The sequence below is a fragment of the Puntigrus tetrazona genome, chromosome 7 (genome assembly GCF_018831695.1).
Source record: "Puntigrus tetrazona isolate hp1 chromosome 7, ASM1883169v1, whole genome shotgun sequence".
Lineage (NCBI taxonomy): Eukaryota > Metazoa > Chordata > Actinopteri > Cypriniformes > Cyprinidae > Puntigrus > Puntigrus tetrazona.
This window is the reverse complement of record NC_056705.1, coordinates 37,230,088-37,246,957: the sequence shown is the minus strand read 5'-3', so window position 1 is coordinate 37,246,957 and position 16,870 is coordinate 37,230,088. Positions and strand designations below refer to the sequence as shown.

General features: G+C 38.9%; 1 protein-coding gene across 3 annotated transcripts in view; it reads right to left on the bottom strand.

Annotated features, from left to right (window-relative positions):
• Window positions 1-2,593: 2,593 nt before the first annotated feature.
• The window catches only part of sbf2 (SET binding factor 2), a 104,265-nt gene continuing 89,988 nt past the window's right edge, over window positions 2,594-16,870 (bottom strand). For 2 of the 3 annotated variants that reach the window (XM_043244396.1, XM_043244397.1), the window contains exons 30-42: window positions 14,269-14,343; window positions 13,055-13,233; window positions 12,141-12,317; window positions 11,621-11,722; window positions 10,291-10,476; window positions 8,962-9,088; window positions 8,495-8,622; window positions 7,197-7,421; window positions 6,239-6,346; window positions 5,940-6,130; window positions 5,771-5,858; window positions 5,555-5,686; window positions 2,594-3,881 (exon numbers count right to left, since the gene is read on the bottom strand). In XM_043244396.1, the coding sequence (XP_043100331.1) occupies window positions 3,783-3,881; window positions 5,555-5,686; window positions 5,771-5,858; window positions 5,940-6,130; window positions 6,239-6,346; window positions 7,197-7,421; window positions 8,495-8,622; window positions 8,962-9,088; window positions 10,291-10,476; window positions 11,621-11,722; window positions 12,141-12,317; window positions 13,055-13,233; window positions 14,269-14,343 (1,817 nt within the window). In that variant the 3' untranslated portion in view covers window positions 2,594-3,782. The remainder of the gene's footprint in view (window positions 3,882-5,554; window positions 5,687-5,770; window positions 5,859-5,939; window positions 6,131-6,238; window positions 6,347-7,196; window positions 7,422-8,494; window positions 8,623-8,961; window positions 9,089-10,290; window positions 10,477-11,620; window positions 11,723-12,140; window positions 12,318-13,054; window positions 13,234-14,268; window positions 14,344-16,870) is intronic. The other variant, XM_043244398.1, reaches the window with a different exon arrangement.

Sequence of the window (16,870 nt, the reverse complement as noted above, 5' to 3'; positions counted from 1 at the left end):
AGGTGTGTTCCGTACGCCAGTGCCACCTGCGCTCGGCCTACATGTAATCCCCATTCTGCATGCTTTTGTCACACTTGCATTGTTCGCATTGCTGATTTGTGAGCAGTCAAACACTTTAGTGTTTAGACAAGAACATCTGCCATGCGTGGCGGCTGCCAACAAGAATCTGAAATATGTGAGACAGTCGGATTTGCTCTGAAATTCAAGTTAAACTATGACGAGCAAGTATTAGTGCCCGGAATAAACAACGACCGCTTGTGATAAATCTACATAAAACATACAACAGCTACAAAAACTACATTAAAAAAACGACATAGTTTAATGTTTAATCCTTTAAAAATAAAATGTTGATTGGTGTCTGTTTTATGGAAAAGAATGTTTAATATTTATATCAGCTCACAATTCTTAACAATCTACACGGAAAGAGGTCACATTTAAACCATTTATGAAGACTAACTGTTATGACTTCAGTCACTGAAACATCCAACAGATTCATAAGTCTCCTGTGACGGCCAGTTAACTGCAATTCCTCCAGAGCATCCCATTTGTCCCATTCCAAGCATTCTGGAGGGATTCCCTCTTCCGCTGCTTCCCTCTCCAATCTTCTACTCCAGGAGGCATCTATATTTGGAGAAGATTGTGAGAGCCCCAGTCCAGATGTTTTGCCAGGCCGACACCTGCTCTCAATACAAGTCCGAAGGGAACAGCTAGCCCACATCATGCACGTCTCCAATACTTTTGCAAACCTCAGCCCCACCAGCTTTCTTTTTTTTCTCGAAGTGGAGAGGCGCTGCAGTGTCTCGTCTCAAAGGCGCCTGTGGCCTCTTTTACTTATACATTACTGCAAATGAGACCGCTTGGCTGTGATCATTACATGCGAGCCGTTAGGTGTTTCCAACAAGGATTTGTAGCCGTTTCATCTTACTGTTTATTAAGTGAGATATCCTGTTCAGAACCCCAGAAGAAAGGCGAGACTTGTTGTTTGCCTGTTTTTCCTCAATGAAGGCATGTATTACATATGAATTGGCTGAATCACACAGTGTATCAAATTATACAAGCTGACACGCTGAAGGCAAAGCCAAATGATGACGAACTTGAACTGTCCTGGCCTCTACAGTGACATATTTTTTTATTGCGGTCTGAAGAGAGAAGCAATTATTGACACTTAGCATTCCTTTACTGTAACATCTGTTTGTGGGACAAAAAAAAAAAACTAAAACGTGAATTTATTGTCAAGGTTTTAGTATTTCGAAGTTAACCTTTAAACTTTTTCCGGATGTGCCGAATGAGTTTTGCAGAAATTGAGTAGCAATGGTTTATTAATGATTAAAAGTGATGTTTTTTGGAAACGCTGGTCTCTTCTGGGATGTCCTCTCATGAATAGACTTTCCTATTGGCTTCATTCATGAAACATGAGCAGAGCGAATTTCTGTGCAAATTGTTCTTAAAATTATTCTTACGTAATTTATCTCATTTAATTCAGCACAGAACGTATGAATGATGAACACGGAATTAGATTTTTTTAACCCATTGATGTTTTCTGATGAATTTTGATCAAAAGAATTGGTTAGAATACTGTATTTTTAATGTAAAAATAGCATTTACACTGATGTAGGGCAGCTGCGTGACGTATTCTTGATGTAGTCTTACACGCATTCAAAACAAATCAAGCAAATGTCTTTGAAAACTTTATTTAAAATTTGAACATTGATTTTTTATTTTATGCTGTCTTGAACGTTACACCCAGAATAGTTGAAATAGTTGTTGAAGACCGTAGTGGATATCATTCATTTCATAGTGCTTTGTGACAGTTGCTAGTGAGAGCAACGTGAGGAGCTAACTGCAGAGGAGCTAGATTTATGCCCTCTAATTTCAAGGTATTTTTCACAAGGTATACCAAAATTACATTTGGGTACATCAGGGCAAGCCAGATAAAACCCAGAGTTTGGCGAGCGCATTTGTCTTGTCTCAGCGTTTGCATTGCTTTGGCTGTGACAATCCACAGTACTCAAGGGGCTGATAGAGTTATTTCCACGTGTCAGTGCTGTTTAACCTGAGGTGCCGTGATTAAGGCACTTAACTAAAAACATACAGACAGTTGAGGAGTGAGTGTCGTTTCTACTGAACTGCTGTTCATGTTCATGCCATGGCAGCTGTTAACTTAAAAGAAAAAAAGAGATTTACTCTAATGACCGTAACAGAACACGGCAGTGCTAAGAATACACAAATAAAAGAGTAAAAAAAAAGTCAGACTGGGCTAGTAAATGGCACAGACACTTGCCCATCTGGGCTATTGATGCATTTATGCTACCAGTCTGTATAAATAGATTCTATCACACTCAACATTATGGAATAGAGTGCAATAGAAAACAGTCTGCAAAGCCAATGTTGTATGCCTGTCAATTATCCTTCACAATCTGTTGTAAATGCTTTTATCAAAATATAAATGTTATAAACTTTTGTTTTTGTCAACACTTTGGCATGCATCAAGGTATGAAATGTATGCTTTTGTGTTATTCATACATATATTCATAGCATACTTTATAGGTCTTATCTGTTCATGCAGAATTTAGGAGTCATACAGTCACAAAAGTAATACAACTTCTCTAGATTTATTTCAAATAACAGCAAATCCCAAAACAAAATATAACCAAAAACAGTAAACAAACCAGAAACATTAGTGGCACCACAAAGTATTGTACATACAGTAACATCATTTTAGGTTCTGTAAACAGACATCCTGTCTGATATTTTTTCTTGTTTCTTAAAACTTTACAGATACGCTACCAAAACAAATGGATAAAAGCTTAGTGCTTTTAAAAGCCATCAACATCACAGAGAATGAAGAAATATAGTGTTCTTCCCTTCAATTCAAACAAAACGGCTTACTGATAACCATCTCAGGCAGGAAGTGCTTTGCTTGGTCCGTAAATTGTCTGTAATTAAGTATAAATATGAGTGTTTATTTCAAGTTAGACTAAAAGGTTAGAAAAACATATTTAACAGCATATTCAGCAGAATATAAAAAGCTGGACTTGTAATATATGCACATACGACTCTCCATTCAACAGAAACACACAGATGACACTTTTAATGCTTAAAAAATAATTTACAGAACAACAACTCTGTTATGCATGAGAATAACATTCATACTGGAAAAAAATGTTTCCACAAATATATATAAAAAATACTTTGTACGCTAGAGCATAAAGTTGTCTGCTCTAAGCTTTTAAGTGTCGTTAAAACATAATGCCTTTAGCCTAGTTGTTCTAGTCATTAAAAATCTGTTTTGTACGGAGTGCATATCAATAAGTGCAAATTATTTGCCTTTTACATATTGTGCATCTTTCTAAACATTTGTCAGCTTTTGGTGCTTGTTTTGCATTTTAACAGCAGCAACAGTATTTTTGCTTTGTAGGACACACCTCTTATCACTACTATCTTGACCCAGAGCTTAGGATTAGTGCTATTGCTTTGTCTTAGTTGCACGTAGCAGTTTGTTCAGTAAATGTCAGAGTAGTGCATTGCATCAGTTTCACCAGTCACCTGAACAGAAGCTCAGGATTAAGTTTTTGAGCGCAAGTAGTGAGACGCAGGAAATGCAGCTCCGCAGACTAGTGAACGGGGCAGTGTTTTTATTTATACGTCACTGCTCAGGTACAGTTTCTCTGGAGTCTTTTAGATTTTCAACAGGCACTAAAGGCTTTACTATGGTCCTACTAATTGCACAGTGAGTCTCCCTGCAGAGGTGGTGCTGATGAGTCATGTAGAAGAAAAAGGCTTCATGCATCTGAGATGCAGCTCTGGATCCTATCAATCCATTGCTGAGCCATCTGAGCATCTGCTGCACAAAAGTTGTACACCCGTTTAGTGGTCTTCAGCTGCAGGGACAAAGAAAAAGACAAGAGATTTAATGTACTTCTATTAAACTGTTCTGTTCATGCTGATGCATGCAGATTGCTCATAGCAACAGTTTGTTCACTGTGGTTGCACCCAACTATTAACTGTTTTTTTATACTTAGCATGGACTTTTATATGGACTTTTTATACTTAGCATTTACGTGAAGATTTTAAGGATATTATAGGCGCATACACCAGTGGGCTCTTGTTAGTATAGTCACGGCTGAGAGTACATCAAATTCCTGTTTACTTGAATCAAAAGTCTGTTTACTCCGTGGCCATGTTTGTAACGCCTCCAGGCAGCTATTTAAGTCATCCAAGGCCATTTCCTATCTAGTTGAATTGGAAAATCCTTAAATCCTAAAAACTGCTTGCTATGCTCACATTTTAACAATACATTTCAAACCAAACTAAAGTAACAGAATCTGACATGGACTGCCCCATAAGTGTTGGCTATTGTGCTCAAATAGCATTAACAAAAGCTTAGAATTCAAGCCGGACCAGTCAATGCACATGTGCAGTCCTAAACAAGTGTCTGGAAACATCTTTCCATAGCAACCAGAGCAGCTGCAGTGACACAATGACTTTAACGACTGGCTCTTTAGAAGGTGGGAGTTATTCCACCATGTTTTGCACTGCATTTTTCTCCCATTTAGAGGTCGTTATCATCTGATTGGATGAATTCTACAGAATTTTTGGGGAATGTATCATGTATTCATGTGTCACATCCCTTAATGGTCCCTCTGGAGACAAAGCTGTTCTGAAGCCAAACTCTCTCATGGAAGAAGATTTTGGTTTGTTTACAACAGTGACAATGATTGCGTATCAGGATCAACTTAGTCTTGTACAGCCAGACCTTCGAATTAACTGCAGAAATCTGGGGAACTTTGTCCACTTCGATTGGTCAAGAGCTGCTCAAGAGGCCATCAGAATTACAGACCGGTGTGTAAAACTCTCCTGATAAGCACTCGTTGTCACAGTTGCAAACATGAGGGCAGACATACGTAAACACAATTCTCTTATACGATTTAAAATTTTTAGCCAAAATATATAAGTGTACTTCAGCCGTCCGTGTCCAAATGTACAAATATTCAGATAAGTCGAGTAGGTGGTAGTGCACAAATGAGTCAAGCTTGTTCACTTTCCAAGCGGTGGAGTATACACTGTGTGGACGAGGCCTGGGTATATGTCACTTTCTGCATTTTGTTCAGTCTTGCACGCATCAAATGAAGGAGAGGAGAAAAGTGATTGAGATTTATGATTTATTGGTGAACTTTTGGTGTTTTGTTATTGTGTGACCCATAACGCAGCTTGATCTAAATGCAGAGAAACGCATGGAAGTGAATCAACGTCTTTCAGAACTGAGATAGCATTTATGTGTGAATCGAGATTTCCATTAATCGTGCAGAACCTAGTTCACAGCATAGGCACAATGTTCCTGAATGAATGATTTATTGGTTGCACTGAACAAAACAAACTAGGATTGGTTGCATTATTTGTCTGGGGAATTTACATTTGAATGGTTCTTGAAAAGAAAAGCTACGATGAAGTCAAGACTTTCTACAGGTTTTGCAACATAAGACTAGGTATATCTGAAAGGTCTATGGTAAAGCACAACCTTGTGCACTGCTTCGTTAACTGGTGGAATACTTACATCAAAGAAAGCCTTTTCACTGATGTGTTTGGGGGCTCCTATAGTTGGCGTGGCAATCAGGACGGATTCCACTTCAGCCAGGTCAATATAGCCACGACAACTTGTGTCTTCATCCGTCTCATAATACCTCAGCTGCAGGGTGTATCAAAATGTAAGACAAATAAACGAATAAATTAAGGTACAGAACAAAATGCAAAAATGTAATAAACCACTCACCTGATGTTTTGTTACATCTAGAACAAACCACCTAGCTTTCCAAGCTTTAAGTAATGCCCCTCGCTTGTACAAGATTCCTTCAAATGATCTATATAAACAAAAAAATGATTTTTTGTTATTGTCTATAAAGTTAGATTAAGTGGTCTAAGAAGTGGTCTTTCATGGTTACCTATTGTCCTCATTCTTTGGGGTAAACTGATTGTAGAGTGTGGCTGCCCTACGATTGACCCCGTTGACTGCAGTGGGGCTGCTGTCCTCCCCGAGGCCGCTGTCAGGTAGGTGCAACATGGAATGTCTCTGATAGGCCTGCAGGTTGGAGGTGGGGACCAAACCAGAGATGGACACTGACTGTTTCCGCAGCTATGTGATCAAGAGGGAATTAAGTCAAAAAATGCCAGTTACATACATAAGGCTACATTTGTGAAGCAAAGTGGAACTAAAATGACTGGACAGAGAAGCTGCACTCACGCTGCCCTCCTGTTTGAGGTCTTCTTGAATGCTGTCTCGCACCTTCTCCAGTGTGGTGTGCCAGGGCTCAGACTGCTGCCCCAGTTCTCCCTCCAGCCTCTCAATGTCCTGCAACCACACACATTCATTTTAAGGATTCCTCTTTACTGGTTCCTTTGATCAACCAGGAAATCATTGGGTTCTGCTTTGCTTTGTAAGCAGCAATTTATGTCGCTTGCTTGCTTTATAGTAGCTAGTTAATCAAGTTGATAAGTAATAAATATTGGACTAATTATGGTCTGAAAAACACAAGGTTTAATTTTTAGATGGGTGGCTCAAGATTAAAAAAAATACTACTAATATATAGTAATTATGCTGCATCATGTTCACTTTGATTGTGGGAGGATAGGGACTTGGTGAGAAATTATTAAAGGTACAAGAGAATGCATTGATCAATTTCTTCATATTCTCCGATATCCACATAGAGGGTATGTGGCTTAGGTAAGTGCAAAAATTCTCCAGAAACAGTTTTACGTGTGCATTTACAAGCCTAGGATTTCTCAGTAGAAAGAAATGGTCTGTAATTGGCCTACTTGGAACAATAATGTTGAGCTCTTCTGATTGGCTGTGTCACAGTGGGCTTATTTCAGTAGCTCACACAGTAGGAAGGAAACACAGGGAGGAAAATATATATTTCAATACTTTACCCGACGATATAACTGTGAGAGAATCATGTACCGTTATGTATCAGGCTACTGCTAGCAAGGAGCTAACCATGTCCCATTAGTGGCTTGCATTATTTTACTGGAGCACATTATTGGCTTTACTATTTACATTATATCCTTTCTGAATACAGACACCAACCTATCCCTGTGAGTATCATTTATTTCCACGATCTGTCATTTTCGCTATTGTCCTGCTTGTTTCTTCACAATACCTGGCGACTGTTCCTTTAAAGGACAAAGACATATTGACTCACAGCCAAGAGTTTGGTGATGGCATCAGGCTGGGCTCGGCTGACACTGCTGTAACATGGCCAGACGATCCTCCTCTTGGTGGTGGCGATGGTGTCTGCCTCTTCTGTGCTCTGTGAGCGCACAGTGAGCATAGACCAGTCATAAGAGGGGCCTGTGGACAGCGTCTCCCCAGTGTAGAACTCCCATGTGGTCAGGTTGGGGATCGAAATCAGTGGTTTCAATACCGCCTAAAGGGAAAACAAAGGAATCATTATTTGTTGGATTTATTAGTTCTGACTTTATGTAAAGGCACTGTAAGCAGTATTAGTCACTGTAGAATTCATGCCAGAATTAGCCACTGAATTAGTCGCCTTACTCTTTCCAAAACCTTACCCCTGAAGGTTTTGTTCTACCATGTTTACATGTACTCATTTTTGTCAACCGCAATGATTCTGATCTGATTTCAAATGATGAAAGTTCATCTCATATGAATGTTATAATCTGATTCACACAGAAAACTTTAGCATATACACAATGCTCAGAACCAGAAAAAGCTATCGTGATAATACTGAAAAAAAAGACATTATCAGAAGAGCTTGTTCAGCAAATGTTCAGTCTCCTTTACTGAACAGTCACATATGCACACTTGTAAGACAAAAATATGTAAAACATATAGTATAAAGTATTAAAATAAGAAAATATTTACATGCTTTTTCTCTTTTGATTGGATTATTTTAGCTCGAACATAATTGAAGAACTTTTAACTTTGAAGAAGCATGATGCTTGTTTTTTCCCCGACCTTTAAATCTCTGTCTCAAGATTATAACGTCTGACCCTCTCTCCAGTGTTTGACTATAAGAAAAGAATGGGAAAGAAAGAGGAAACAGCCCACAGGGCCCTTTGCTATCACTAAACTTCATGAAACATGTTTTTGTTGGGCTGTGGTTGACTATCGCTGAACTGATTCACTCATTTTGAAACTGTGTCAGAGGATGACTGCCAGTGAGAGGATACCTATGTTAAAAACAACTTTCACTTGCAGCCTGGATTTGAAGAAAGGCCACTTTCCCATTCTAGCTCTGTTTTTTTTATTATTTTATAGACTGTCACCACCTGATTCACATGTTACAGGACTGCTTTATAAGGTCAAAAAGGCTGTTTTGCAATTGTGGGGAACAATTCACCGTGAATGCGATTTGGCAAAAAGACACCAACAAGTTTGGGACTGGTAGTCAACCATAACCTCTAAGCAGAGTGCTCTAGGGTAAAGGCCATTAGAGCTGTCTGGTACCTCTGCACACACCCAGATAAGACTCTTTACCTCCGTCTCCGAGGGACTGTACAGGTAGTTGAAGAAGATAGGACTCTTGCGGTGCATTCGGTTGATACACTCCCAGATACAGACTCCTCTCTTGGACTGCTTTTCTCCTTTGTCCTCAAACAATGTGCCTTTAGTGAGGAGACACAAAGAAGAACTTGTGAATTACACTCAGTGTAACATGATAAGGTGTGAAACAAAATATCAGAAGCCAAGTCTGATAAGACTAGGAGCACTTAAAAGAAGTGCTTCCAAAGGTCATCAGGACTGTTACAGGTAGGTAAAGCTTTTGAGCAAGACTGCACGTGTCTGTTGTAACACTGTAAAGGCATTCAAAGCCATGTTTATTTGAAAGCACAGCTGAAAAACATTTGCACAATAATGTAATAATGGTAATACAAAAAGACAAACTGTATTGTGGAGGAATGTGTGTTTCCTCTTACAGAATGACATGAGGAGTGCATACGCACCATGCTCCAGGCGCTCGTAGTCTGAATCCAGAAGGAAGTTTTTGAAGCGATTGGAAACGTAGTGGTATGCCAGAAACTTCAGATAGTATTGATTAAACTCAAACTCAAGGGGGAACTGGTTATGAACCTGGAATAAAAAAAGTCAATGTGTCACACCAGAGGAGACTTTTGGCATTATTTCACGGCCACAGCGATTCAACAAATATGAGTAGAACACCATGAGACTGCAGTTCAAAAAAATGATTAGTACACGCCCAGGAAATGATTAGTGGAAGGGAATTAAAAAAATACAAAAATAACAGCAGCAGGAGGGACATAATGTGGTAATGTACAGCCAACAGGATCTAGACAGAAGAGTTTGTAAAGTTCTCACACTCGAGGCCACCTGGACTTCCTGGCAAAAACAACAGCTGCCTCTAAGATGAGACACTTCTATTTTCAGATGCTTTCACTATATTTCTGTGGTCTGTGACATTGCAGGACCTCCGCTGGGTCATTCAAATGCTCTACGCCTTGATTTCATCACATATGCCTAAAAACAATGCATGTCTGTAAACGCATGGGAGTGGTGCACGTTGTCTCTGGAGGAAGAAAGCCTCTTCCTGCCCTTTACTTAATGTAGCACAGACTGAACAGAAACCCCAAAATTGCAGCTTTCCACTGGTTGTGCTAAACGTGCCGATGATGGGAGGTGATGGCGAAACACTCCAACCAGGACAATGCTGGCCGCAGGTTAAACGCCATCTGTATACGATCATTTGAAAGGGGGCTGGGGGTAGGTAGATGTGCCGAAGGAGCAGCTCAGTCTAAATTACTTGCCCACCATGGGGATTGCAAAAGGAAAGCTAAAGCATGCGTTCTGACAGCTGAGTCTTTCTCGTCCTCCTCCTTCTGGCTGGACGCTGCAGGAATGCTGTGAGCTCATGGACGAAGCACGGTGGGAACAGGAGAGGGGTGGTGTGAGAGACAGAGATCGGGAGTTATGAAGTGATTCTGGGCAGTGTGTGAAAAAGAGAGATGGAGCAATTGGTTATTTGTTATTTAGCAGACATTTATCCAAAATGAACATGGACAGTCCCATTTGGTGCAGCCTGGGGTTAAGGTATCTTGCTCAAATGCAAAATGGTCATGAGGTTCATGAGTCATTCCATCTGTGATTTGAACCTACAGCCTTTGGGTTTCCAGCCCAGATATTTAACCACTATGATTCCACAACCCCGGATAATGGAAAACATCAGAAACAAGATTATGTCCTCCAGCGAGGCAAGTAACCACAGGTTACTTCGAATAAAGGTGTTTGTTAATTAACTGCTTATAAAGTCAACTTGCCTGATGGACACAGTCAAGAAACTGGAGGAAGATGGGAGTGAAGCCGCTGCCCTGGCTGCTGGGGGTCAGGTTGCCACGTTGGCTGAATTTGTGACCAAAAGACAACCACTCTTTCTCCAAAAGCACCTGAAAGCCCTCTAAAGTCCTGTAGAATGGATCACTGAGCACCTGCACAAGGGAAACCACCTACAGAAACAACAGAGATGTATCAGTGTATCAGTGACTGTCACAACTCACAAATCACTGCGTCACATTACGTTTTCAAATTAAGTTTTTAAATAGAAAAAATAAGAAAACTCTGGTAATTTTTTAACACAGTGCTACTGGTCTAATTAGATTCAATGATCTATGCTAAGCTATGCTAAAAGTGTGATCACCAGACCTGGAAATTGTCTGAATAGATTTAAAAATGGTAAAACTCAACTTATTAACTCTGAGGGAGTTGGACAATGAGCCTATTTTCAAAAAAGTGGAGTGTTTCCTTTAAATGTTTACTATTAAATTTTCATTTTTACTCTGAAATGCATCAAAATGTTGAAGTAAAAATCTGCTGCAACTTCCAGTTCATGTAGAAAAAAAATACTTATTATCCAAAATATATTTTGTAAATACCACTTCAAAAGCCTGTAAATGTTACATTTAAAGCTTTGTTTTATCCAAAGAAATATAATTATTGTAAGCATTATTGGAGCAGTTTCACGAAGCAATAGGCAATAACACAACACCTTCCAAGACTGAAAGCATGGCCATGTAACAACAATGTGATTCTGTTCTCTCTTACAAAGCCAGACATATGGAGCCTATTTAGATGAGTACATCAGATCAGGCCTACAGAGAGAATGGCAGAATGGTCAAGAAGCAGGGAAATGAACAGGAATAGCTGTTCAGACACGTGCATGATTCTGACCACAGCTACATTTAACAACCCTATTTGACACTCAGAGAACACAACTCTGTTTCTAATGACAGTTAACTGATCAAGTGGGCATGGAAAATCTGAGCTGTGACCACAAAAATATCCCTGGCATAAACAAAATTAATGTTCTCAATTCCAAATAGACATTTAAAAAAAACTAATGTACAAAGATGGCGCATTTATAGGTTGACTACAAACGCTCAGATGCTGAGCACTACAAATGATACTCAGTTACCAATGGCCCAAGTTTGGGTGGCACAACCTGCTAAGCAGTTTTTGAAGAAACTGGATATCAGTATTTTTTTGAACAATTAAATATGACAAGGTGCACTGGAAATTCTGTTGTATTGGCATAAGGAACAGGACTGTTAAACTCCCACATGCTGTACCACGTGTGTGTGAGATGATGCTGACCTGAGTAGTAATGTCCCAGCCATCCTCAAGACTAACTAGTACAGATGATCCGCTGTCCAGCAACTCCACTACAACCAGAGACAGCTGCAGAAGCTTGTGTAGCTGTTGAACACACAGATGCAGAATACAAAACAACACATTCTATGTTTAGCAATTCCTGTGCATTTTTTGTAACACTGCTGACTAAGAGCTCTTGGCAGAGATCCTTACAGATAATATTGTTTTAGCGTCTGAGACACAGTGGACCGTAAGGCCAAAGGGTTTCTTGAGTGCATGAGTTTTAGAGTGGTAAGCAACTTTGTTTTGATTTAATCGTGTCATGCAATTTTCCCACCTTTGTCTTGTATAGTTTCCCAAAGTTGACTAGTTTTAAGGAAAGACATTTTTAACAGGGTCAGAGTCACACAGGCCAACCTGTTCCTGGTTTTCTTAAGATATAGGCCACTGTGAGTCACAACAAGGGAAAGGTGCAGGGGTCAGTTTTAATATCAGGGGATGTGTTTTCAGAGGTCACGCTAACCTGTAGCATCCATTCGGTCTCCTCTAGAGCCTTAAGGAACGAGTCCTCTGTGTCTGAGGACATGGAGCTGGGTGCACACGCTCTCAGAAGCTTCTTGAAGGAGCCCTTCACCTGTCTTGTCTCTGCAAACTCTACCGGCACTAATTCACAGTTCAGTGCTGAGTCCAGTCTTAAGCCCTGTCGTGGAAAAGCATTTGGTACAAACTTTTAATTTTGGTTAGTTTAGATTCATTTTTGGAAGAACAGAGCATAGAAACAAACATTTGGATTATGCCTCTGGGTAAAACATTGTGTAGAGGTTTTGCTTGCTTCCAGACCAGTCACAAATTCTTATTTCAATAGGCTTTTATTATATTCTATCCAAGACTATAAATTTGAGCAGACCAACTATTTTACTAATGTGGATGAAATTAAATTTCCACTTCACAGACAACAACAAAAATTCAAAACAGACAGTTAATGTACTGAGTAGGACCAGCCAAATAACTTAGAGTTTACTTAACTGTCAACCACAGGGCTGATTTATTCTGACTATTAATTTTCTTTCTTTTTTTTTTACATTGAATGTTAAAGAAACACATTATCAAAAAGGTAAAAAGCTGCACAAAGTTCTTTCAGACATCCAAATGTAATATAATTCCAGCCAAAACAGTCAATGAATCACAGCTTTTATAAATGACTATTAAGAGGTCCTTATCTAGTCATGAATTTATTACGCGCTGGGGAGAACACTGTCCAAGTATTTCAGGGTGATATGACCTGGTACACTTCAACACAAAAATGAAAAAAGGCTATTTAGAACCGAACACTTCCTTTTGCCTCCTTTCCCATAAAAGGTTCATCACGCAAGGTCAGCATCAAATCTTTTGGTTGCGCTCTCGAAGAACTCGTATGTAAAAATGTAACATCTTTACCCTGAGATGAGACTTTTCGCCTAAGATGTAGAGAGCGGCTTGATGCTTGAGGAGTTGGGCCTGGAGGTTCTCGATGCCTGTAGGGGGCGCCAGATCCTTGCCAGCCAACCGCGCGCCCACGTCGGCAGCTGCAGGATGCTGAATTAATCTGCTGCTAGAGCGCAGACTAGCCCAGACACCTTTCAGAGAGAGAGAGAGAGAGAGGATACAGCAGGTGCGTATGAACAGGTTAGGCAGGATTACAAAAAACATTCTAACTAATATAACAAACTCGGCAGTGCTTAAAGTGTCCTATACACATTTATTGGTAGCTTAAAATTGCAATCAAATTAGCCACATACACATGTTAAACACCTTAAACATGTAAGGGTAGTGGATGTGAAGAACTTTAAATGATCTTTATATATATGTTTCAAGCTACTTGAAGGAGAGTAAAGGATAATAGGATTTATTCCTTTAATTTTCATACATATTTGATTTTCTCCAAACCTTTCAATGGTAGTGTATCAAAGTTTCCACAAAAATACTATACAGCATAGTGCTTTCAACACTGATAATAATAAATTATTCTAATTATTCAAATCAGCAATTTCTGAAGGATCATGTGACACAAGATCAAGATTCATTAAAAGGTAACAATGCTTTTTTTTAAATCACAAAAATAAACTATTTTTAAAAAAAAACTATAAAAAAAAAACTATTTTAAATTGAAATAATATTTCAGTAGACCTCTGATTTTTCTTTAAAATCGAATTAATAGAGGAAATTTTATGAATTACGTATTATATAGATTGATCAATAACCAAAATAATAATCTGCAACATAATACCACATTATATAGTTTACTGACAACTCTTGTAATGTGTGTCCTGGAGAGCTGAGTTTTGTCTGACACTGAATGCTAGCTCACTACGGGGTCAATGCTGTGATGATTCAGTGCTCTGTCATCAGCTACTACAACACACTAAACATTCAGTAACATACCACTGAACCTCAAAACTGCAGTCGCTACAGACCTGCCAGTACAAACTACTACAGAAGTGGTCTTGCCACAGTCAAGTTTACTTCAGGAAACCAGAAGGGTCAGTGGTAACCTCAATCTGGTATAACTTTCAGACACTACAGAGGCATGGATAGAGGTGAGAGAGGCTGAGAACATGGATTAAGTCAAGTATGGATTAGGTTAGTAAGAATGAGTAAAACAGAAACTATACCTTGATTGTGAATTCTTCCCTTAGCTGAAGCTTTTTGGTTTGAGTGAGTGAATAGTTTATCCCTGTACCCAAGTACTGGTAGTATAAAGGTTGCAGGAGTTGGTGGTGGCACAGAGAGACAGGAAATAAAAACAAAACAAAATTCACACACATGCAACAATCACTCCCTCTGAAGACAGGACAGTCATTAGCAGCTCAGCTTATTGAGACAGACTAGAGAGAAACGCTGCAGGCCTGTATGACATTAGGATTTAAAGTTTAGAGGTCGACTGATATATAGTTTTTTGCCAACTCTTTCATATTAGGGAAAAATAAACATTTCAATATTGACTTCATTTATATAATTAATAGTGCTGTCAAATGATTAATCATGATTAATCACATCCAAAATTGAAGTCTGTAAAGTCAATTTTGAGAACTGTTTGCAAACCCATTATAAATGTTAGAAATGCATTGCTACAATGTTACAAAGACCACAAACTATATAATACGTTGTGGGCGTGTCCACTCGGGCACTGAAACCACGCCCACTCATGGCAAACCTGATGTCTTTCTCAAGCAGCTGGATTTAAATAAGCTCAGTTTTGTAAATGATAGCAACCACTGTAGGCTGTAGTACCTAACCGTAATGACAGTAACTCGTGATTGAACGGACGAACCACCGATGGAGCAACCGAGCACTGCCCCTCTTGTGAAACTTTAAGAGCTGTGTTCGACTTGAAGCAGCACAGTCAGAAAGATCATTGATTGACATCAAAGTAGCATGAGAGCGATTCAAAGCATAATGAGCATCTGCTCTCTATAGCTCTGACTGTACTGATGTCACACAGCGATCAGTCGCAGAAAATATCACAAGAGGAGGGGCGGTGCTCGTGGTTCCATTGCTTCACCGAGCTCGGATTTAGACCCGCCCAATAAATCCTGATCCCAAAAATGGTAAAAAACTGTTTAACTCCACCATTAAGTATTATATAGGTCAGTCTTTGTAACATGTTTTAGCAATGCTTTTCTAACATTTATAATGTGTTTACAAAAAATGATCAAAATTGACTTTACATGGAGTTCAAAGTGCGTGTGTACTGCGTATATTTACTGTGCATATGTATGTGTGTGTATATATATATATATATATATATATATATATATATATATATATATATATATATATATACACACACACAAGCATGCATGTATATACGTAAAAATAAACATACACACACACACACACACACACACGTAAAATATATTTACATATGGGAAATGCTCATTGCAGATCTTATTGGCCACAATAATTAACAAAATCATTTTGTAACATGATACTGTAACATACTTTTTCATCCAGAGTTGATATATCAGTATAGGTTATCATACTGGCAAAATTCAATATCGGGCGACCTCTATTTGGTTACCTAAATAGTTTTAGACTGATGTAAAATATGCAAAGATGAGGCATCAATGAAGACAATGGCTGTATCCTAAATCACCCTCATACCCTCATTCAGTATTCCCTTCATTAGTCCACTCATTCAGTTCTGTGAGTGAGTGAAGTCAGACATTGAGTGTACCGAAAGAAATGCCGCTTTGGCTTAGATTGCTTGCTGCTTTATAATCAGATGAAACAGGTAGCTCCAGTAATAAGATTAAACGGTTTATCTTTATTCCTGTCACGGAAATTATGTATAAACCATAGTTAAACTAATAAATGTTCATTGATTGTATTACATCATGGATGAGTGCTTTGTAAAATGAATGGATGGATGGTTTAGCTGCAGACGCCATCTTCTGGCAAAGCGCAGGAATTCATTCACCGTGCGACACTCACACTGCATTGTGGGAATTCTCAAGCCTTTTAGTTGTACACTCGTTTTTGTGGGATTGAATACTGCACTCGAGAACGTCCACCATGGTTTCGGACGCCACTTAAAAGGGTGATTTCGGATACAAGCCAGTAAGTTGGTCAAGTGAAAACTCAAAAGGGTTTACATGAATGACAGATGACTATATAAATAAGAGGAGAAAAATATAAGACCTTTTTTTATGCGATGAAAATGTGAGTGGTGTTCGGCTTATACAATAGTAAGATTTTGTGAGTGGTGGCCAGGGCATCACTATGTGGTTTGCAGGGGTTTCTGGGTGGTTATTTACAAGGCCAAGTCAATAGATCGATCTGTCAAGCCAAGATTGAGATATGATTCATGTAGCACAAGATAAAGTGTGGACTGATTTAAATGATACGATACAGTCAGTTTTCCCTTAAGGAAAATCTTTTATCTAATGCTGTAAACTATACAAAGAACCTCCTCAGTGTGTGCATTACTGTATTTTTAGAGATCAAAATTAACATCTACTTTACAAGTCCAAACCATTCACCGATTGAGTGTTATAGGAGACATTTCAGTAAGTTAAACTGTTTCTTTTAGCTTAACATCTGATTTCAATCATGTTAACATTTTGTGCTATAACTAGTAGATGTTTGGTTTAAGTGCGCTCCACAATTAAACTGAAGTGTCTAATGCAGTCTGTCACCGCACATCAAAGAGCATCAAACTGGCATATACTGTTTGAATTAGTTGATCAAATTTGATAGCTGAGGCAGTTTCAT